Source organism: Stylophora pistillata, chromosome 11, assembly GCF_964205215.1.
Source record: "Stylophora pistillata chromosome 11, jaStyPist1.2, whole genome shotgun sequence".
In the NCBI taxonomy this organism is placed as follows: domain Eukaryota; kingdom Metazoa; phylum Cnidaria; class Anthozoa; order Scleractinia; family Pocilloporidae; genus Stylophora; species Stylophora pistillata.
This window is the reverse complement of record NC_142529.1, coordinates 23,446,852-23,467,977: the sequence shown is the minus strand read 5'-3', so window position 1 is coordinate 23,467,977 and position 21,126 is coordinate 23,446,852. Positions and strand designations below refer to the sequence as shown.

At 36.6% G+C, this 21,126-nt stretch overlaps 2 protein-coding genes and 2 long non-coding RNA genes across 6 annotated transcripts; 2 read left to right on the top strand and 2 right to left on the bottom strand.

Moving 5' to 3' along the window:
* Positions 1 to 3,814: 3,814 nt before the first annotated feature.
* Positions 3,815 to 6,167, bottom strand: LOC148720691 (uncharacterized). 2 transcript variants are annotated; one of them, XM_088737526.1, is made up of 5 exons: positions 5,964 to 6,158; positions 5,413 to 5,490; positions 4,976 to 5,053; positions 4,170 to 4,558; positions 3,815 to 3,981 (listed from the first exon to the last, which is right to left on the bottom strand). In XM_088737526.1, the coding sequence occupies exons 1-4, from the start codon at positions 6,083 to 6,085 to the stop codon at positions 4,213 to 4,215; spliced, it is 624 nt and encodes a 207-aa protein (XP_088593652.1). In that variant the 5' UTR covers positions 6,086 to 6,158; the 3' UTR covers positions 3,815 to 3,981; positions 4,170 to 4,212. The 2 variants fall into 2 exon arrangements, with proteins under 2 accessions (XP_088593652.1, XP_088593653.1); XM_088737527.1 differs by lacking the exon at positions 4,170 to 4,558 and having other exon boundaries at positions 5,964 to 6,167.
* Positions 6,168 to 8,936: 2,769 nt separating this feature from the next.
* Positions 8,937 to 10,626, bottom strand: LOC148720690 (uncharacterized). The gene is made up of 3 exons (XR_015993483.1): positions 10,541 to 10,626; positions 9,639 to 9,716; positions 8,937 to 9,086 (listed from the first exon to the last, which is right to left on the bottom strand). It is a non-coding gene; the product is annotated as an uncharacterized LOC148720690 (long non-coding RNA).
* A 1,887-nt stretch (positions 10,627 to 12,513) lies between these two features.
* LOC148720689 (uncharacterized) lies at positions 12,514 to 14,512 on the top strand. The gene is made up of 3 exons (XR_015993475.1): positions 12,514 to 13,068; positions 13,588 to 13,653; positions 14,358 to 14,512. It is a non-coding gene; the product is annotated as an uncharacterized LOC148720689 (long non-coding RNA).
* A 2,680-nt stretch (positions 14,513 to 17,192) lies between these two features.
* LOC148720688 (uncharacterized) lies at positions 17,193 to 19,542 on the top strand. 2 transcript variants are annotated; one of them, XM_088739726.1, is made up of 5 exons: positions 17,193 to 17,386; positions 17,847 to 17,924; positions 18,284 to 18,370; positions 18,782 to 19,188; positions 19,374 to 19,542. In XM_088739726.1, the coding sequence occupies exons 1-4, from the start codon at positions 17,265 to 17,267 to the stop codon at positions 19,143 to 19,145; spliced, it is 651 nt and encodes a 216-aa protein (XP_088595852.1). In that variant the 5' UTR covers positions 17,193 to 17,264; the 3' UTR covers positions 19,146 to 19,188; positions 19,374 to 19,542. The 2 variants fall into 2 exon arrangements, with proteins under 2 accessions (XP_088595852.1, XP_088595853.1); XM_088739727.1 differs by having other exon boundaries at positions 17,194 to 17,386; positions 18,284 to 18,361.
* The last annotated feature ends 1,584 nt before the right edge of the window (positions 19,543 to 21,126 follow it).

Sequence of the window (21,126 nt, the reverse complement as noted above, 5' to 3'; positions counted from 1 at the left end):
TCATTAATTTCCTAGTTGGTTGATCCCACTAATTCCTGTTGCATGGGTCTGTTAGACAAATCTTAGCGTTAATCTTAACACGCGATTTCACTAGCAATTACATAGTTAATTACATCACTGTTTTTCAATCGTTCTACGCATTCTTTTTCAATATTTCCGGTTACATTCTACCGGTCTCTGTTAGTGGTAAGGAAACAACAACTCACTTAGCGCGCCGCTAATCATGCGAAATATAACAAAACAAGCAAAAACCTAAAAATGGATGTCCATTTTGAAAAAGAGGATGATTCTAACATTTCGAACAAAGACACTTTCGAAACGCTTCAGATTCAAAGTGTAAATGTACACCCTAGACGGCCAGTTCGCAAGTGTAACTACCATTTCAGAAAATCTTTCTATTTCCAATTCAGAAAAATTCGTCCTCGGTAAGGCCTTAAATTTTGTTCCTATTTCTAAAACAACGGACGAATTCTCAGTTAAACAAGGCGTAGAAAAATTATTTCGCAGCGTTCAGTTAAAACTAAAGCCTTTTTTTCATGAGAAAGAGGATGATTCTCATACCTCCAACAAAGTTACTTTCAAAACACTTCTGATTCGTTTATTTGCCGCTTTGCAGAATTAAGTGAGTTAAAGGGCTATAAATTAATAATCAACAAATAATTAACACTACTACTACTATAGAGGCAATAAAAATGTCAAAAGTAATTATTTACTTTTTCACATACTTACTAGTGAATGAAATAAAGAAACCTGAACGCTTGGTCCGGCAGCAACTTCTATCAGCGTAAACAATATTTCTATTGTTGTCGCTGGCCCGCGAGTTGTAACTATGACCACTACATGCTGTTCTCGGCTTGAGGAAGTTAATAGGGTGGTCCTTTTGCGTCATCTCCTGAATATATTTACAGCAAAGCTGAGTTCTTCTTTCTTTCAAGCTGTTAAAGTTGATAGTATTAAGGGCATCTAAGTAGCTACGGAACGGGTAGATACTATGAAGTGCCCTTTTGTAATTGACTCCAGTTTATTTGAAAAAATTTCGGGAATATCTTGCCAGACTTGAACGTCATATTCCAGTATAGGTCTTATTGTTGTCACCTAAGAACCCTCAGGGAATAAAGGCGTTTAGAAGCTTTTTGATATATTATAATCCATATGCTCGTTCCACTTTAAGTCACTACTAATTATAATAACGAGTAATTTATAAGTTGTTACACATTCGACGGTTTTGTTACCAAGGACAATTGGTCTAGTAGCAAAATTATCATTTTACATGAAGTTGATTGACATTTCTTTGCATTTTGTCGGGTTTAATTTCATGTTATGTTAGATAGAGAACTTGTGAATATCATTGACAGCTACACTTAGTAAGCTTATACCGTTTCTTGGCAGAAGTTCTAATGCCATGGTTTTATCGACAAATTTGATCCTCAAATGCCATTCAAGCAAAAGATTGTTGGTCTTTACAGCAAACAAAATACATACCCAGTTTCGTCCCTTGTGGGATAACTCCCCTAGGTGACTTCCAATCAGACAGCGAGTTACCAATCCTTACAGCCTGTGATCTCCCAGTCAGGAAGGCACTAATCCAGTTAATTAAGACAGTGTTTATACCGAAAGATGCCAACTCTCTGAGAAGAGTTGAATGGTCAATCAGGTGACCACCTCCCGGTTAGCTCAATGGATAGAGCGCTGGACTGTTGGATAGAGCGCTGGTCTACTGCGCGCAAAACCTACCGTGGCTTTGGTGAGGGTGCATGTCAGAGAGATAGGTCTCAAGTCAGATTGAATTTCCTGAATTTCTTTCAAAAAATGTGGAAATGATACCGACAAACTTAAATTCAAACGTAGCACCAAATTTTGCAATCTTTCTATTGAAGAGTAGCAGGCACTGAAAAGCCTTGAAGAAAAGGCAAAGACATTGTCATTAAAGCGGCCGACAAGGGCGGCGCGGTAGTTTTAGCGACAGCAAAAAGAAGTTTTGCGACAACTCTCTGACACCTCTTTTTACTAAGAGGTCGACAAAGATATCTCTTGCATTAATCAAAACACGGTCAAAAATACGATTAATGAACTCATAGCTAAACAAGAATTGCGCGCCACTGAAAAAATCTCATCATTGCCACTCCTAGAAATTGTATCATACCAGTTTTTACCTAAAAAAATTCACAAAGTTGACAACCCCGGTCAGTTCGTTGTCTCGGCCTACAGCTATCCTACCGAGCTTATTTCGAGCTATTAGACAAAATTATGGCTCCCATCTTCACAACTTTACCATCATATATCAAAGACAGCCAACACGCTCTTCAAATTTTTCGCCACTTTAATTTCCTTGGCCAAGAAAAACTTCTTTTCACTATGGACATTATATCTCTTTATACTGTCATTCCTAATGGCACTCAAACTATATTTTTGATCAACGCACCGTTTGGGAACCTAGACCTGAAACACTACTTCACCCAGCCAAACTAGAGCTTACACTCAATTCTTTTTTAATTAGGGGACAACTTTTCAAAAAAACTAATGGCATAGCCGTGGGTACCAAAATGGGACCCAGCTATGCCAATCTTTTTGTAGGTTTTGTCGACCACAAACTATTCAGCCAATACAACGGCTCAAAACCTGAACTCTACGATCGCTACAATTGACGACTGTATCGGTGCTACGCCCTCTACCAGAGAGTAGCTAACTCAATTTATAACCGCAGTCATCGGTTTCAACTGAAGGCAACGCTTTATGCACTACTGTGTATTACAAATCTTCAGACTCACATAGTTACTTGCTGTATTTATGTTCGCATCCATCTCATGTAAAGAATTCCATTCCCTTTTGTCAGTTTCTAAGTCTTCGTCGTTTATGTAGAGATGACTTTGATTTTTTCAAAAAATCAGAGTCAATATGCCAGTTTTTCGAAAAACGTGTTTACCCTGTTTCTGTCGTTAAAGCGCGTTACCACTGTGCCTAACTTATTGATCGGCAGTCAGCACTACTAATGTCACAGAAGGAAAATTCCGACCGCATTTCATTCACTCTCACGTTTGACCCTCACAACCACTCAGTTAAATCAATTATTCTTAAAAAAAAAAAAAACATTCGATTACTTCATAATGATCCAGAGACTTTCACTATCTTTTCACATCGTCCACTTATTTCATTCAAACGTGACAGAAACATAGGCAGGTTTTTGGTAAACGTTCGTTCCAAACTGAACTAATGAGCAACCCGGCACTTTTGAATGTGCTCGCGTACGATGAAAAGCTTTTCCTTTCATTCACAACGCTGACAAAAAATCGGGACCCAAACGATCCATTAAGATTACTAATCACGAATTCACAATGTAGAGAGGAATGACTATGTTTCATCAAAACTAGTCGCTAGACACTTTACTCTACCTAATCATTCAAAGTAGCAGATGATAATCTGCGGTCTTTCCTTACATTTAGGTAGCTCGGAAAGCCGCAAAACTCTTGAACAAAAGTTTATCTTTCAAATCGGCACTTTTAATCCCGTAGGTATCAACGAACGCTTTTCATTCTACTAATTTATTTATGTTTTTAGTCGTCACCATGTTCCCGCCAATAGTCGTAGCTCGACTTTCTGCAGTATAAACGCGCACACAACCCACAATTCCTCCATTCGCTCTGACGAAGGGCTAACCCCAACTTTTTAACTCACTACGGTGGCCAATTTACAATTTCAACTTAGCCGATATAACTAAAAATGTGCCTCAACAACAAGTTACTAAGCAAATCAAACTGGAAAAAAAATCTCAAGGAAAACAAAAAAAATAAATAAATAAATAAAATAGAGCCAGGTATTAATGAACTTCCTTTATTTTTATGACGCGAACTTAAAGCAAATTACAACTCTTTCTTTCAATATTTCGGCATTACTTCCCATTTTATTTTAAAAATAGAACAAGCTGTCTTGTCCTGAGTTGTCCTAAGGTATCCATGCATTTTTAAGTTGCGTATTCATCAAGACCTGCAGAGAAGAGAAAAATCAAACATGGCTACTGATGAAGGTCACTCTTTATCCTTTACACTATAAAACCAGTTCTATGTATATTTATCACGCCCTTCTCTATACAACTCCAAGAACCTCTGAGCGAGAACTTGCGTAACAGTTAGTAGCTACACGTACTATCCCATTTGGTTTTTTTTTCCACTCACCTTCACCAGGCGTTTGTTCATTCCATCACTAAATTGGTCTTCATTAATCGCGAGATTTACGTCTACGATAGCGTCTGCGCAGTTTGTAGGGTTTGTAGGGTTTGTAGGGTTTGTAGGGTTTGTACGGTTTGTATGGTTTGTACGGTTTGTACGGTTTGTACGGTATGTACGGTTTTTTCGGTTTGTACGGTTTGTACGGTTTGTACGGTTTTTTTGGCTTGTACGGTTTGTACGGTTTGTACTTTTTATACTGGCGTATATAGGGAGAGGGATCAGCTGACTTTTCTATTGCTACTACTTCATCTTCGTCACTCATTTCGCCTCCATCATCGTCATTGTCGAATCCTCCTTTGTCAAAATCCTTATTTTCGGTTGCCACGTCGTTTTTACTGAGTGCAGGAAAAATTGCAAAAGATAACCGTCAACGAATTGGTTGTTTATAAGGCTGCTCTAAATGGGAACCTGTTTAATCTATAACATAGTCAGACCACAACACCGGGAGCTACGATCCCCATTCTTGGCGAGAAGTGCGTGGGTCCTTTACTATCGCATTGCTAATCAGTACAGAGAAGATGTAGGAAACACCTCATCACCTTATTTTAGAAGACTGGAACGTCTAACCATATGCAGATGTCACAGCAAAGGCAGTGAACTCTTTTCAGTGATCTTGAGAGCATGAGTGTTGCTTGGCTAATTAAATTTCACAAATTTAAAATTTTCCCACTCTGTGCATTTGACTGCGAAAGTTTTCAAAACTATAAGTCTTGCTTAAGTAAGCAGAATAATTTGAATCTTACTCAACGTACCTTGTAAGGATTGCCATATCCGCGTCCTCCAGATCTTCCTCATTGAACTCTCCATCGTTCGCTCTCATGTCGTATCCCCTGAAACATAAAGGACAAAAATCATGAAACCATTTCCACTGCTTTTTTCTGACTTTCTATTTCCTGATTTTTAACAACTGAAACTTTTATAAATCTCAGTTACTCCAAGCCAAAAAAATTCCAAAAGCTAATCGTAAACGAGCTGGTTCTTTATTTGTTCATTTATTTGTTATTTTAAAATGGAGACCTGAATAAACACGAACAAGGTCAGACCACAACAATGGGAGATATGTTCCCTACTCTTAGCGAAAACTGCGTGAGGCTCTTTAACTTCCCTTGCGCAGAGAAGATGCAGGAGACGGGGCGTACGGTTTAGGATCGTTATACGAGAAGCAAGTCTAACTTTGTCCCCGACGTACCTTTTAAGAATTGCCTCATTGTCGTCCTCAAGGTCTTCCGCATCAAACTCTCCATCATTCTCTATCATGTATTCTTCGCTAAAAACATTTAAAATGCAAAACAAACCCATTACCACTGCGACACAATAATTAATTGTTCAAATGAGGCCGAGGATCGAGTTTCAATGTTCTCACTATTTCCATTGAAACCTTTCAAAATCGTCAAACACAATGAAGCAAAGCAAATAATTCATTTCTAAAATTAACTTTTGATTCCATGGTTTTTAAAGAGCAAGTTTCTTAAAAAGTGAGTCTTGCAAATATGCCAGATGATTAAGTTACGTTGCATTCGAAGGACATAGTAGTGAAAAATGAGAAATAAAGATGGGTCTAATGTTTAGTTCCCGACATTAGCTCAATGAATCGTCATTGCTAAAATTTCCTGATTATCATGTATTCCTTTCTTTTTCCTGGTGAAACAGGAGAAACTCCGTAGATGTATCGCCTTTATAAAGTCTATTTTGCTGCTCTTTCATGATTTGATTCATAGTTATTTTCTCCATCCAACTCACCCTCTAGCTTTTTCTGCTTCAAATGCGTCTGCCATTTCGGTCAACGCATTTTCAGTTGCTGCGACTGAAAAGCCGACAGCGAGCACAAAGCCAAATAAAGCCAAACTAACAGTTGTCTTCATTTTGACTTCCCCGTTAGAACTTGACTTCTCCAATAAAGAAAGCCCCCAAAATTACTGCTTTTATGCACCCGATTCTGGGTGATATTAGAATTCATTTTTCGTTCAGATCTCTATATCACCCTGTATCTGATCATGGAATGCAGACCCTTGAAAATCTTTAATCAAAAATAGGCTAAAGAATGCACTATTCACCCTAAAAGTAAATATAGAGATGAATCCTCTCAAAATGTTCGTCTGTCATGTAATATCATCAGATAAACCATATAGTTTGTGAATAATATTATTCTATATCCCCAATTATCTCTAAATAATTTCTTTGAGGTGTAGTTTATTTTATTTTACTGCTAGAAACACTTATACTTAAGTATCAGGAAGACAGTTCATACTTCCTATTTCAAAGAGATTGTGCTATGTATACCAAGTGTGAACCGAATATTGTTGCTGTGCAACCCGTGTTAGCAAAACAAATGTTCTCAATTTCAATGAGCTGGTCACTGTCACCATATACTAAAACAGATATCGCCAGTGAATGAGCGAATGAGCTTTAAATTCTATTTAACTTATCAGAGATGCATAGTTTTAAGTATAAAATGTAAATTTATGAATCAGTGTTATCGTTTTTTAAAGTTTCTTGTTTGAATTTCAAGTTCTTTACAAATCAAAATTCAGTAAAGATGAAACAATTTTTAGTGAAACGTGAATAATTGCGTTGAAAGCGACTCGCTGATAATTCAAGTCTTCTGCCTTTTTTATATTGATGCTTAAGTAAATTGCAACATCAAAAAGATCTCCAAAGAATTAAGTTCTCGTTTTAACTCGCATCAAGTTTAAAGTAAAGGAATTTGGTTCATTTTCGTAGACCTCTCGTTCTGATTTACTCCTGAGAACTTTTATTTGGGAAAACCACTTTTTAAAAGTACTCAGACACATAAATTGAAAACTCTATTTCCAAGAAAGATATGTTAGGTGGATGCTGAAAATATAATGTAATTGATAATTTATTTCATATGCCAGAAACTAAACCAATACAGGACTTATGATATCAAAAGGTTACAACTAGCCATGGTTTATCACGTTTGCAGTCAAATTCTATTTGGTTACACAAATTTAGTGATTTTTTTTTAGTTAAAAGATAGAAATGTCTTTTGTTTGTTCATGTTTAATTTTATTGAAAAACAAAAAGCTCTCTCAGTATTTAAATTCATGTTTGTTAAGGTTATTGTACTTTATCATGTTTTTCGCGAGACAATATTGTTTCAACCCGACAATGTTTCATTTCATCAATAATCTGCCAGACTGCAAATTATTTTTTCCTTCGATTGGTTATTATCTATGATATATTTGAAGACAGTCGCAAAAATAACCTCAGTGGCAATTTACTCTTTCTTTATATTGATAGATAAGCAAGAAATGAGTTTCTGTATTATTGTTTTTCCATTGTGTGATGGCAGATCACGTTATAAAGTCGTAAGCGTCACACTTGCCGACTACTTGAGTGTTCCACATTTGTGCTCCAATCGCAATTCATGTTAATTGAGGAATTAAAATAAATCCCTGATACTCATCGAAAAAAATACGTTGATGATCATGGAAAATATATGCGGTTGAGACGAGACGAATAAACACTACAGCGAGAACAAAATAGCTTGACTTATGAAAGACATGGTGTTTTTAGACCCAAAATAATTTGTTTCAAAAGGCATTCCTGACAAATTTCAAACCGCAAGTCTTTCCTTTTTTAATCCCTGCGTACAAGAATTTTCTTTCTTCCATAATCCTAAAAAGGAGCGTTATTCTTGTGAAGTTGTTCTTAATCTTACAGGCAGCTTGCAAGTGATATCGGAACGAGTTTAGAAAAACCGTGTTTTCTTTCTTAAAACTGCTTTTCGGAAAATTTCCGTAATCGATGACCAGTTCAGCAATCTTGGATGGAGTAGAAACAGAGTTTGAGCGATATCATTAAAGGCCAGATCAATAGAAGAGATAAATAGAAACTAGTGTATCTTAAAAATAGTAAAGCTACGGCACACTCTGTTGATATTGACAAAATTTACGCAGTGATTCATCCACCTGCTTTTTCCAAAACTTACATTGAGAAATATATTTCCAAAGATATTTTCTGCGCGAGAGAAAGTATACTAAAAACAGTAACAATCTAATTCGGCTTTGCTTAACCTCAAGAACATACAGATGGGGAAATGACATTCAAACTAATCTTTATTATTACATCACAAAGCAAAGTCATCGAGAGATATCCTAATACAGTTTTCATGTTGAGGCAGAAGGTTTTAAAGCGCTGGCGAATGGCAGGAGTCGCACAGGCGCCATGAACACCATCGGTGAACTGCCTTTTGCTTTCCGGCTTACCGGCGTGCCAAGTCGTTCAGATATCACTTGCAAGCTCCCTGTAAGATTAAGAACAACCTCGCAAGAATAACGCTATTTTTAAGATTCTGGAAGAGAAAAAATTCTTGTAGGTAGGGATTAAGGTAGAGTTATTCAATTATCAAGTGACTCCTTTCATTGCTCTAATTCGACTGTCCTTCATTCAATGATCAAGATTGTAGATTTACCATACAATACCCGCGATTAGTGAATTAGCCTTTACTTAGGAAAGTAGATTAACAACACGATTGCGTACATAGAGGAAATGTCCTTGCAGTAGTAGCGCTATGTATGATAAATTTGAGAATTAGCATTCCCTATATTTTTTCCAATCCTGATTATGAGGCTGCTCGCTCACTAAGCTCGCTGTGCAGCAGAAATGTACCTCAGCTATGACCCAAAAAGTAAATCAAACTGAAAAAAATATCAAGAAAATCAAAGACAATAGAGCCAGGTACTAGCGAAGTTTCAATTCTTTACTTTTATTGACGCAAACTTGAAGCAAATAACAACTTTTTCTCCCTATTTTATTTTAATTAAAAGTGGAACAAGCTGTCTTATCATGAGTTGTCCTATGATCTCTCCATGCATTTTCGATTTGGGCATTCATCAAGACCTGCAGGGAAGAGAAAAATAAAACATGGCTACTGATGAAGGTCACTCTTTATCCTTTACACTCTAAAATCAGCCCTATGAATATTTTCCATTCCCTTCTCTATACATTTCCAAGAAACTAAGAAGGGGAATTTGAGAAAAGATCAGGAGCTGTACGTGCCCTTCCTTTTTTTTACATCATCATCATTGTCGAATGCTCCTTCTACAAACTCCTCGTGTTCAGTTACCATATCGTTTTTACTGAGAGCAAGACAAAAGGAATTACAAAAGATAATGATGGACGAACTGGTGCTTTATTTGTTCATTTATTTATTTATTTGTAATATGTAGACAGGTTGACTCAATTCAGCATTTAAGCTGGTTTTAGTGGAGGCCTGACAAACATTAACAAGGCCAGACCATAACACCGGGCGCTACCTTCCCTACTCTTTACGTGAAGTGCGTAGGGTTCTTTGATGTTCCCTGATCACAAGCACAGAGACAACTCAGGAGAGAGACTCTGCGGTTTGGCACCGTTATCCGAGAGGCAAGTCTAATCATTTCTTCAACGTACCTTCTGGAAATTGCCTTATCATCGTCGTCTAGATCTTCCTCCTCGAATTCTCCTTTGTTCTCTGTCATGTCTTCTTCACTAAAAACATTTAAAATGCAAAGTAAAATCATTGCCGTTGCGACACAATTAAAAACTGGTAACGTATTGAGAGAAAAAAACATTTTCAAAAGTCTAAAAAGAAAAATGTTAATAAGCTTAATTGTTCGAATGAGGCCAAGGATCGAGGTACAGCGTTCTCATTATTTCCATTGCAATAATTAAGTTGATATGAACAAAGTCCACTTACACATTGATTTTAATGAAGTGAAATTGAATCAGTGTCGCCATCTCCAAACAAAAAAAAACAACAACAACAAGAAATTAAACGAGTAAACATTATCAAACTAAAAGGTTTATTATATCAATACACAATAGAATAGCATTTGCTAGACGATTCATTACAATTATGCTAAGGAAAATTAGTTGTTTTCTCTAATAATAACATAATTCAATGGAGACGCAAAACGTAGAATTTGAGTAGCGTCACTTTAATCTAACTTTTCTTAAAGTATTTCCTCGAACCTCAGCCGATTCCGACCCGAGGTAACTTATTGGTTGTTTCGGGGCATCTTCGTAGCTCGACATTCGCATTAGAGATTGTTGAACACATCGCACTAAATAAAGAAGAATGCCTTTTGAAACAAATTATTTTGTGGACGCAAAACTCGAGATATTTTTTCAGTTCATGCCGTGATCAACTACAAAAGGCGACCAACATCTTATAATCATTTCACGATGGCCTCTCACCGACGCGTGATTTAACACAAAACTTTTCCTTGCAAAAATATCTTAACAGGTGTGTGATGGGCGTATCATGAAAAGATACAGTAAGAAAACATTTCTTCACAGAGAGAGCATTTTACCTTTTAATTAATCAGCAATTTTCCTCGGCTAAAATGAAAATGTCTGTCATAAGGCAAGATATATTGTTCTCAATGCAATGTTTTATCGTCTCTTTTATACCACAAATATTTTCCGTGATCATTAGTGTATTTTTTCGAATATGAGGAATATATTTCGTAGTACCTAACAAGTTTCAATGAAGATTTCCTGTTTCCTCACTTAACGTCAAATGTAGGTGGAACAAAATTGCACACAATTCGTGGGAAAGAAAGTTAGTGTGACGCTTGCAACTTTTTGACGTGATCTGCCATTACTTAATAAACAAACACTGCTCTGAATTCTATAATTTTCTTTCAGCTTAATATATATATATATATATATATATATATATAGAGAGAGAGAGAGAGAGAGAGAGAGAGAGAGAGAGAGAGAGACAGAGAGAGAGAGAGAGAGAAAGAGAGAGAGAGAGGGGGGGAGGGGAGAGAGAGAGAAACAATTGCTATTGATGCTATTTCTAAGACTTCTCTTTTATTCATCTATTCAGCAGTGATACATGTACAGTGATAAATTACTTTGAAATAGCAAATATGTATTGTTTCCTTGAGTATGCAATCTTCTCGCTAACGTGTTTATAACAAAGCAACCAAAATGACCCAGATTATTAGCTCAGTTTGTAGAGCACTACGCTGGTATCGCAGAGGTCGTGGGCTCAAATCTCGTCCGCGCCTAATTTTTTTTTCGGGCTTATTTTCGCTACTGCTCAAATAGTGTTCATAACTACGATAATCATCTTTATTTATTAATCTGCAGCTCAAATACAGGATATATTCATATAATCATAGTCGTTAAGTATATCACTTAGATAACCAAAATACAACCATTTATTTGCGTGCACATTATTCCTACCATCTGATAAGAAATATTGGACCAATACTTTATCTTAAGAGAGCACAAAATGTGGCTGTGTAATTAACTACTCCTCGTGCTCTCCCTAAACTGTATTTACGTTTGCTATTCGATTTTTGCTCGACTCGCGCTTTTTCCAAACTAATTATAGCCAGGGAAAGCTAAACCTTGTTTACTGCGAGTTCAGATTTGTTGCAGTGAAACCCTACTAACTGCGTGTTGAGATTCCAAAGGTAACCTAACCGTTCGAAAACTACTACTAAATGTGGTAATGATTCGAAAATAGATGTGACTATTTTGAAGAAACCTAGTAGCCAGCCAGGCTATTGGTGCAAACCTCAATATTATTTTTAGTACTGTTTGCAAACGGTACAAACACGGCTGCTGCTCTTGTTAACGCAAAAATAGTCATATTTTAAGTTAAAAAGGCTCCTTTGTTTAGCTCAAGCAGATTGTCAAGAAATGAAAGAGGAAAGTGTAAGAAGTAAGACTGAAAATAGCGACTCCTTAATAATCGCGGAAAATATTTGTGGTATAGAAGATTAATTAATTAACAGGTAAAATGCTCTCTCTATGAAGAAATGTTTTCCTACTGTATGTTTTCATAATACGCCGATCACACACCTGTTAAGATATTTATACAAGGAAAATTTTAGTTTGTTTTAAATCACGCGTCGGTGAGAGGCCATCGTGAAATGATTGTAAGATGTCGGTCGCCTTCTGTGGCTGATCATGGTATGAACTGAAAAAATATTTCGAATTTTGTGTCCAAAAAATAATTCGTTTCAAAAGGCATTCTTCTTTCTTTTGGGTGATGTGCTCAATAATCTCTAACGCGAATGTCGGACTTCGAAGACGCCCCGAAATAACCAATAAATAACCTCGGGTCAGAATCGGATGAGGTTCGAAGAAATACGGTAAGAAGAGTTAGATTAAAGTGACGGCTACTCAAAATGTACCTTTTGCGTCTCCATTGAATTATGTTATTATGAGAGAAAGCAACTAATTTTTCTTAGCAAAATCGCAATGAATCGTCCTAGCAAAATGTTCTTCTGTTGTGTATTGATGTTGAAAACCATATAGTTTGATAGTGTTTACTCGTTGAATTTCTTCTTGGTTTTTTCGTTTGGAGATGGCGACACTTAATGCCATTTCATTTAAAAAAAAAAGGAATTTCATTAGCATATGCCATGCCCATATGATCAGTGGTTTTAAATATCACGTATGATATCAAAAAATATTTTATGTATCTGTTGGTGAGGCAACATACACCAACTCGCCTAAGAAAGCGTACGCTTCAGAAGCCATAGAAGAATTTGCACTTCCTTCTAAACCGTAAAAATGAAATTCAAGCACTAAACCTGAGTTAAAACTGTTTTCAAGGGAATTTAGTTAGTTTAGTTGGTCAGCCAGTTTCGATTAGATAGTCTGATAAGTATAATTTAATCAGTCTTTTATGATTAGAATATAGTTTCTATGCATGAATTCAAAGTCCGAAGTTCTTTAGGAGTAAGCTGTCGGGATGAGTTTCCGAATTGTGACAGTTTTGTCTGACTTCCATTAGTGGGCCGGAGTGCTTAACTTCTCTAGTGACCTTGCTTTGGACGAAAGTTCTCAATTGCTTTGGCTAATGCTGTCAGAGGTAAATTCAGTTTATCGAAAGCACTAAGTACATTGATTTTCATTTCAAAAGTCTCGTGGGGTTGTCTAGGTTAGAATTCTAACAACAAATTTTCAATGCTCAATCAGAGGATCCATTGAGCTTGCGTCGGGAACTAAGAATTAGACCTATCTCCATTTTACCATTGATCTTCTGCATATTTGGACAACTCACTCTACAAACATCTGCTTGTTAAAAATCATGGAACCAAAAGTTAAGTTTATAAATGAATTATTTTTGTATAAATGGACTTTGCTCATACTAATTGAAATGTTGCAATGGAAATAATGAGAACGCTGTAACTCGATCCTCGGCCTCATTTAATCATATCTGAATGGGAAAGGCGCGTTATAAAATTTTAATTAATAACATTATCAATATTAAGCTTATTAACAGCTTTCTTTTTAGACTTTTATAAATGTTTTTCTCTTTCGATATGTTAGCAGTTTTGAATTTTGTCACAGCGGGAATAATTTTACTTTGCATTTTAAATATTTTTAGTGAAGAATACATGACAGAGAACGACGAAGAGTTCAATGAGGAAGACCTAGAGGTAATTTTCAGAAGGTACGTTGCGGAAATGGTTAGACTTGCTTCTCGGCTAACGGTGCTAAACCGTAGGCTCTCTCCTGAATTGTCTCTGTGCTGGTGATCAGGGAAGATTAAACAATTCCACGGACTTCTCGCAAAGAGAGGCGTCCATTTAAACAAGCTTAAATGCTGAACTGAGTCAGCCCGTCTACATATCACAAATGAATAAATAAATAAATGAACAAATAAAATACCAGTTTGTCCACGATTATCTTTTGCAATTCCTTTTTTCTTGCTCTCAGTAAAAACGATATGGTCAATGAACACGAGGTGTTTGACTAAGGAGCATTCGACAATGATCATGATAGAGACAACGTTAGTGACGAAGATAATGTAAGAGCAATAGAAAAGTTAGCAGACCCTTTCCGCTTTAGACGCCGGTTCAGACAGCGTTGACGGTTAAGACGGGGCAAAGCATTCAACCTCGGTTTTGTCGTAGGTCTCGCGGTGAACGAAGATGTTAGAATAAACAGAGGTTTGGTGAAGGTAACTGGAATCGAAAAATAAATAAAAAGGAATGGCACTTGCAGCTCCTGATGTTTGCCCAAATTCCCCTTCTTAGTTTTTTGGAAATATATAGAGAAGGGTATGGAAAATATACATAATGCTAACTTTAGAGTGTAAAGGATAAAGAGTGACCTTCATCAGTAGCCATGTTTGATTTTTTTTCTTCCCTGCAGGTCTCGATGAATATCCAACTCGAAAATGTATGGAGAGATCTTAGGACAACTCATGCTGAGACAGCTTGTTCCACTTCTAAAATAAAACGGGGAGAAAAAGTTGTGATTTCCAAAAAGTTCAAGTCAATAAAAGTAAAGAATTCAAAGTTCACTTATACCTGGCTCTATTGTTTTTGTTCTTCTTGATATTTTTTTCAGTTTGATTTCTTTTTTGGGGGTCATAGTTGAGGTAGATTTTTTTTGCTGCGCAGCGAGCGTAGCGAGCGAACTGCTTCACAATCAGGATTGGAAAAGAATATAGGGAATGCGAATTCTCGAATTATCGAAAGCAAAAGGCAGTTGACCGATTGTGTGTGTAGCGCCTGTGCGACTCCTGCCTTTCGCTAGCGCTTTAAATTTTCTGCATCAAAATTAAAATTGAATAAAGGCTGATAGTTTCGAAAGAAACTGTTTGGGGCTGCGCCGGTGGGAGTAACGAAATAATTTGGATATATCAACAAAGTTGAAATGGTAAATTGGCCACCGTAATGATTACAAAAGCTGACGTTTCGAGCGTTAGCCCTTCGTCGGAGCGATATGTAGACGGGCTGATATGTAGACGTTCGCTCCGACGAAGGGCTAACGCTCGAAACGTCAGCTTTTGTAATCATTATGGTGGCCAATTTACCATTTCAACTTTGTTGATATATCAAAATTAAAATTGTATTAGGATATCTCTTAATGACTTTCCAATGTGATATGATAATAAGGGTTAGTTTTAAGATGTCATTTCCCAATCTGTATGTTCTTGAGGTCAAGCAAAGCCGGATTGGATCGTTACTGTCTTTAGTATACTTTCTCTCCCGCAGACAATAACTTTAGAGATATATTTCTCAATGTAAGTTTTGGAAAAAACAGATGGATGAATCACTATGTAAATTTTGTCAATGTCGAAAGAGTGTGCCGCAGCTTTACTTTTTTTTAGATACACTAGTTTCTACTTATTTCTTCTATCGATCTGGTTTTGACTGATATGGCTCAAACTCTGTTTCCAGTCCATCAAAAATTGCTGAACTGGTCATCGATCACAAAAATTTCGAAAAGCAGTTTTAAGAACGAAAACACCGTTTTCCTAACCTCGTTCTGATATCACTTTGATGCATCCTGTAAGATTAAGAACATTCTTACATGAATGATTAGGATTCTAGGGGAAAGAAAATTCTTATCCGTAGAGATTAAAAAATGGGAAGACATGCGGTTAAAAATGTGGTACGAATGTCTTTTGAAACAAATTATTTTGGGTCTAACAACACCATGTCTTTCATGAGACAAGCTAGTTTGTTCTGACTTCAGTGTTTATCTGTCTCTTCTCAACCGCATATATTTTCCATGATCATCAACGTATTTTTTCCATGAATATCAGAAATTTATTTCGTAGAAGTTGAGAAGTTTAAATTTTAATATCTTGTTTCCTTGCATCTGTTTATTTTAAGTCCTCAATTAACATCAATTGCGATTGGAGGAGAAAAGTGGAACACTAAAGTCGTCGGCAAGTGCGGGTGACACTTTCGACTTTATAACGTGATCTGCCATACCTCAATGAACAAACAGTGATAAAGAATCTCCTTTCTTACCATATTTATATAAAGAAAGAGGAAATTGACACTAAGGTTATTGTTGCGACTGTCTCTAAATATATCATAGATAATGACGGATCAAAGGAAAAAATAATTTGCAGTCAGGCAAATTGTTGATGAAATGAAGCGTTGACGGGCGGAAACAGTATTGTCTCGCCAAAAACATGATAAAGTACAATTACCTCCACAAAAATGAACTTAAAATATTGAAAAAGCTTTTTTGTTTTCATTAAAATTAAACATGAACAAACAAAGACGTTTTTATCTTTTAACTGGAAAAAAAAATCAGTAAATTTGTTTAACCAAAGGGAATTTGACTGCAAACGTGATAAACCATATCGAGCTGTATATTGCTGGCATATTAAATGAAATATCAATTACGTTATATTTTCAGCATCCACGTAATACATCTTTTTTGGATGTAGAGTTCTCAATTTAGGTGTCTGCGTACTTTTAAAAAGTGGTTTTCCCAAATAAAAGTTCTCAGGAAGAAATCAGAACGATAACTCTACAACGGTGAACCAAATTCCTTTACTTCATACTTGATGTGAATTAAAGCGAGACCTTAATTCCTTGGAGATCTCTTTGATATTCCACTTCACATAAGCACCAACATCAAAAAGGCAGAAGAAATTATCAGCGAGTCTCTGTTAACGTAATTAGTCACGTTTTCATTTTGATTTGTAATGAACATGAAATTTAATATACTTCTAACTATGCAGCTCTGATAAGTTAAACAAATTTAAAGCTCATTCGCTTATTCACTGGTGATATCTGTCTTATTATATGGTGAAAGTAACCAGCTCATTTAAATTTAGAACATTTGTTTTGCTAACACGGGCTGCAGAGCAACAATATTCAGTTCACACTTGGTATACATGGCATAATCACTTTGAAATAAGAAATATGAACTGTCTTCCTGATATTTAACTATAAGTGTTTCTAGAAGTAAAATAAATTAAACTAAAACCTCAAAGAAATTATTTGGAGAGAATTAGGGATTTAAAGTAATAAATATTCTCAAACTATATGGTTTATATGATGATATTACATAACAGACGAACATTTTGGCGGGTCCATTGATATTTTTACCTTTTAGGGTGAATAGTGCATTCTTAGTCTATTTTTAATTAAAGGATTTCAAGAGTCTGTATTCCATGATCAGATACAGGGTGATATGGGGATCTGAACGAAAAATGAATTTTAATATCTCCCAGAATCGGATGCATAAAAGCAGTGATTTTGGGGGCTTTCTTTATTGGAGAAGTCAAGTTCTAACGGGGAAGTCAAAATGAAGACAACTGTTAGTTTGGCTTTATTTGGCTTTGTGCTCGCTGTCGGCTTTTCAGTCGCAACAACTGAGAATGCGTTGACCAAAATGGCAGATGCATCTGAAGCAGAAAAACCTCGAGGGTAAGTTGGATGAAGAAAATAACTATAAATCAAATCATGAAAAGAACAACAAAATAGGCTTTATAAAGGCGATACATCTACAGAGTTTCTCCTGTTTCTCCAGGAAAAAGAAAGGAATACTAGATGATAATGAAATTCTACCAATGTCGATTCATTGGGCTAGCGTCGGGAACTAAAGATTAGACTCATCTTTACTTCCCATTTTTCACCACTGAGTCCTTCGAACGCAACGTAATTTAATCATCAGGCATTTGCAAGACTCACTTGCTCTTTAAAAACCATGGAATCAAAAGTTAAGTTTGTAAATGAATTATTTGCTTTGCTTCATTCTGCTTGACGATTCTGAAAGGTTTCAATGGAAATAGTGAGAACTCTGAAACTCGAACCTCGGCCTCATTTTAACAATTAATTATTATGTCGCAGTGGCAATGGTTTCGTTTTGCATTTTAAATGTTTTTAGTGAAGAATACTTGATAGAAAATGATGGAGAGCTCGTTGCGGAAGACCTAGAGGACGACGATGAGGCAATTCTTAGAAGGTACGTGGAGGAAATGGTTAGATTTGGTTCTAGTATAACAATCCTAAACCGTACGCCCCGTCTCCTGCATCTTCTCTGCACAAGAGACGTTAAAGAACCTCACGCAGTTCTCGTTAAGAGTAGGAAACATATCTCCCAGTGTTGTGGTCTAACCTTGGTTATGTTTATACAAGTCGCCATTTTAAAATAACAAATAAATGAACAAATAAAGAACCAGTTCGTTCACGATTAGCTTTTGGAATTATCTTAGCGTGGGGTAATTGAGATTTATAAAAGACTTTGATAAAAATCAGGAAATAGAAAGTCAGAAAAAAAGTAGTGGTAATGGTTTCATGATTTTTTTTTCCTTTATGTTTCAGGGGATACGACATGAGAGCGAACAATAGAGAGTTCGATGAGGAAGACCTACAGGACGCGGATATGGCAATCCTTACAAGGCACGTTGAGTAAGATTAAAATACTTCTGATTACTTAAGCAAGACTTATAGTTTTGAAAACTTCCACAGTCAAATGTTCACAGTGGGAAAATTTTACTTTTGTGAAATTTAATCTGCCAAGCAACAATCAGGCTCTTAAGATAGCTGAAAAGAATTCGCTGCCTTTGCTGTAACATCTGCAAGTGGTTACACGTTCCAGTCTTCTCAGATAAGGTGATAAGATGTTTCCTGCATCTTCTCTGTACTGATTAGCACGGCGATATTAAAGGACCCACACACTTCTCGCCAAGAATGGGGATCGTAGCTCCCAGTGTTGTGGTCTCACCATGTTATAGATTATAGAGGTCCCCATTTAGAGCAGTTTTATAAACAAACAATTCGTTGACGGTTATCTTTTGCAATTTTTTTTCCTGCACTCAGTGAAAACGACGTGGCAACCGAAAATAAGGAGTTTGACGATGGAGCATTCGACAGTGACGATGATGGAGGCGAAATGAGTGACGAAGATGAAGTAGTACCAATAGAAAAGTCAGCTGACCCCTCTCCCTATAGACGCCAGTATAAACCGTACAAACCGTACAAACCGTACAAGCCGAAAAAACCGTACAAACCGCACAAACCGTACAAACCGAAAAAACCCTACAAACCGTACAAACCCTACAAACCCTACAAACCCTACAAACCCTACAAACCCTACAAACCCTACAAACCTTACAAACCGTACAAACCCTACAAACCGTACAAACCGCGCAGACGCTATCGTAGACGTAAATATCGCGATTAACGAAGACCAATTCAGTGGTGGAATGAACAAACGCCTGGTGAAGGTGAGTGGAAAAAAAAAATCAATGGTACTTGTAGCTCTTAATTACGTTACACACGTTCTCCTTCTTAGATTCTTGAAGATGTATAGAGAAGGGTATGGAAAATATACATAGAGCTCATTTTAGAGTGTAAAGGATAAAGAGTGACCTTCATCAGTAGCCATGTTTGATTTTTCTCTTCTCTGCAGGTTTGGATGAATACGTAACTTAAAAATGCATGGAGAACTTAGGACAACTCAGGACAAGACAGCTTGCTCTAATTTTAAAATAAAACGGGAAGTAATGCAGAAACTTTGAAAGAAAAAGTTGTAATTTGCCTCAAGTTCGAGTCATAAAAATAAAGGAGGTTCATTAAGACCTGGCTGTATTTTTGTGGTTTTTTTTTTTGTTTGTTTTCCTGAGAGATTTTTTTCAGTTTGATTTGCTTATTAAGTTTTAGTTGAGGTAGATTTTTTTAGTTAGATCAACTAAGTTGAAATTGTAGATTGGCCAAAAGTGGAGCTACGCTATTGGTGGGAACATGGTGACGAGTAAAAACAAGAATAAATTAGTAGAATGAAAAACGTTCGTTGATACCTACTGAATCAAGAGTGCCGATTTGAAAGATAAACTTTAGTCGAAGAGTTTTGCGGCTTTCCGAGCCACCTAAATGTAAGGAAAGACCGCCGATTTCCATATGCTGCTTTGAATGATTAGGTAGATTAAAGTGTCTAACGACTGGTTTTGATGCGTCATTGTCATTCCTGTTTCGCCGATGTATATCTTTTTGCAATAAGTGCGAGTTAGGCAATAGATGACATTGGCGGAGGTGCACGTGAAGTGATTAGTAATCTTAATGAATCGTTTGGGTCCCGATATTTTCTCAGCGTTGCGAATGGAAGAACAAGTTTTGCATCGAGCACGAGCGCATTCAAAAGTGTTGGTCATTTGTTTGGAATGAACTTTGGCCGAAAACTTGTCTATGTTTTAGTCACGTTTGAATAAAATAAGTGGATGATGCGAAGGGCTAGTGCCAGTATCTGTACCATTTTGAGGTAATTGAAAGTTTTTTAAGAATAATGGATTTAACTGAGTGGTTGTGAGGGTGAAACGTGAGAGTGAAAGGAATGCGGTCGGAATTATCCTTCTGTGACGTTTGTAGTGCTGACTGTCGGTCAATAAGTTGGGCGCAGTTGTGACCCGCTTTAACGACAGAAACAGCCTAAACTCGTTTTTCGAAAAACTGGCATATTGACTCTCATTTGTCGAAAAAATCAGAGTCACATAAACGACGAAGTCTTAGAAACTGACAAGGGAATTGAATTCTTGACATGAGATGGGTGCAAAGATGAATACAGCAAGTAACTGTGTAAGTCTGTAGGTGTGTAATACACACCAGTGCATAAACTGTTGCCTTCAATTGAAACTTTGATGTCTTAACAAGATACAGAATTTTTGGAAACTTCTTAAGTGTATTTTAGAGCCGGGTGAAAGGAATTGACTGCGGTTATATATTGAGTTAACTCCTCTCTGGCGGAGGGGGTAGCGCCAATACAGTCGTCAAAGTAGCGACCGTAGAGTTCAGGTTTGGAGCCATTGTATTGGCTGAAAAACTGGTAATCGACAAAACCTACAAAAAGAATGACATAGCTTGGTCCCATTTTGGTACCCATGGCTATGCCATTAGTTTGTTTGAAAACTTGTCTCCGAATGAAAAATAATTGAGTTTAAGCACTAGTCCAGCTAAAGGAAGCAGTGTTTCGGATTTGTGTTTCCTAACGGTGCGTTGATCAAAAAAATGTGTGAGGGCCAGGAGACCACTGTAATTGGGAATGACAGAATAAAGAGATAAAATATCCCTAGCGAAGAGAATTTTTTCTTGGCTAAAGAAATTAAAGTGGCGAAAAATTTGAAGAGTGTATTGGCTGTCTTTGATATATGATGGTAAAGTTTTGAATATGG

What these genes read in the sequence shown, in the direction of transcription:
- LOC148720688 (XM_088739726.1), top strand. Translation starts at nt 17,265, where the DNA reads ATGAAGACAACTGTTAGTTTGGCTTTATTTGGCTTTGTGCTCGCTGTC. An exon ending in GAAGCAGAAAAACCTCGAGG is followed by an intron (nt 17,387 to 17,846) that starts GTAAGTTGGATG and finishes AAATGTTTTTAG; the next exon opens with TGAAGAATACTTGATAGAAA. An exon ending in GATGAGGCAATTCTTAGAAG is followed by an intron (nt 17,925 to 18,283) that starts GTACGTGGAGGA and finishes TTTATGTTTCAG; the next exon opens with GGGATACGACATGAGAGCGA.
- LOC148720691 (XM_088737526.1), bottom strand. Translation starts at nt 6,085, where the DNA reads ATGAAGACAACTGTTAGTTTGGCTTTATTTGGCTTTGTGCTCGCTGTC. An exon ending in GAAGCAGAAAAAGCTAGAGG is followed by an intron (nt 5,491 to 5,963) that starts GTGAGTTGGATG and finishes AAATGTTTTTAG; the next exon opens with CGAAGAATACATGATAGAGA. An exon ending in AATGAGGCAATTCTTAAAAG is followed by an intron (nt 5,054 to 5,412) that starts GTACGTCGGGGA and finishes TTTATGTTTCAG; the next exon opens with GGGATACGACATGAGAGCGA.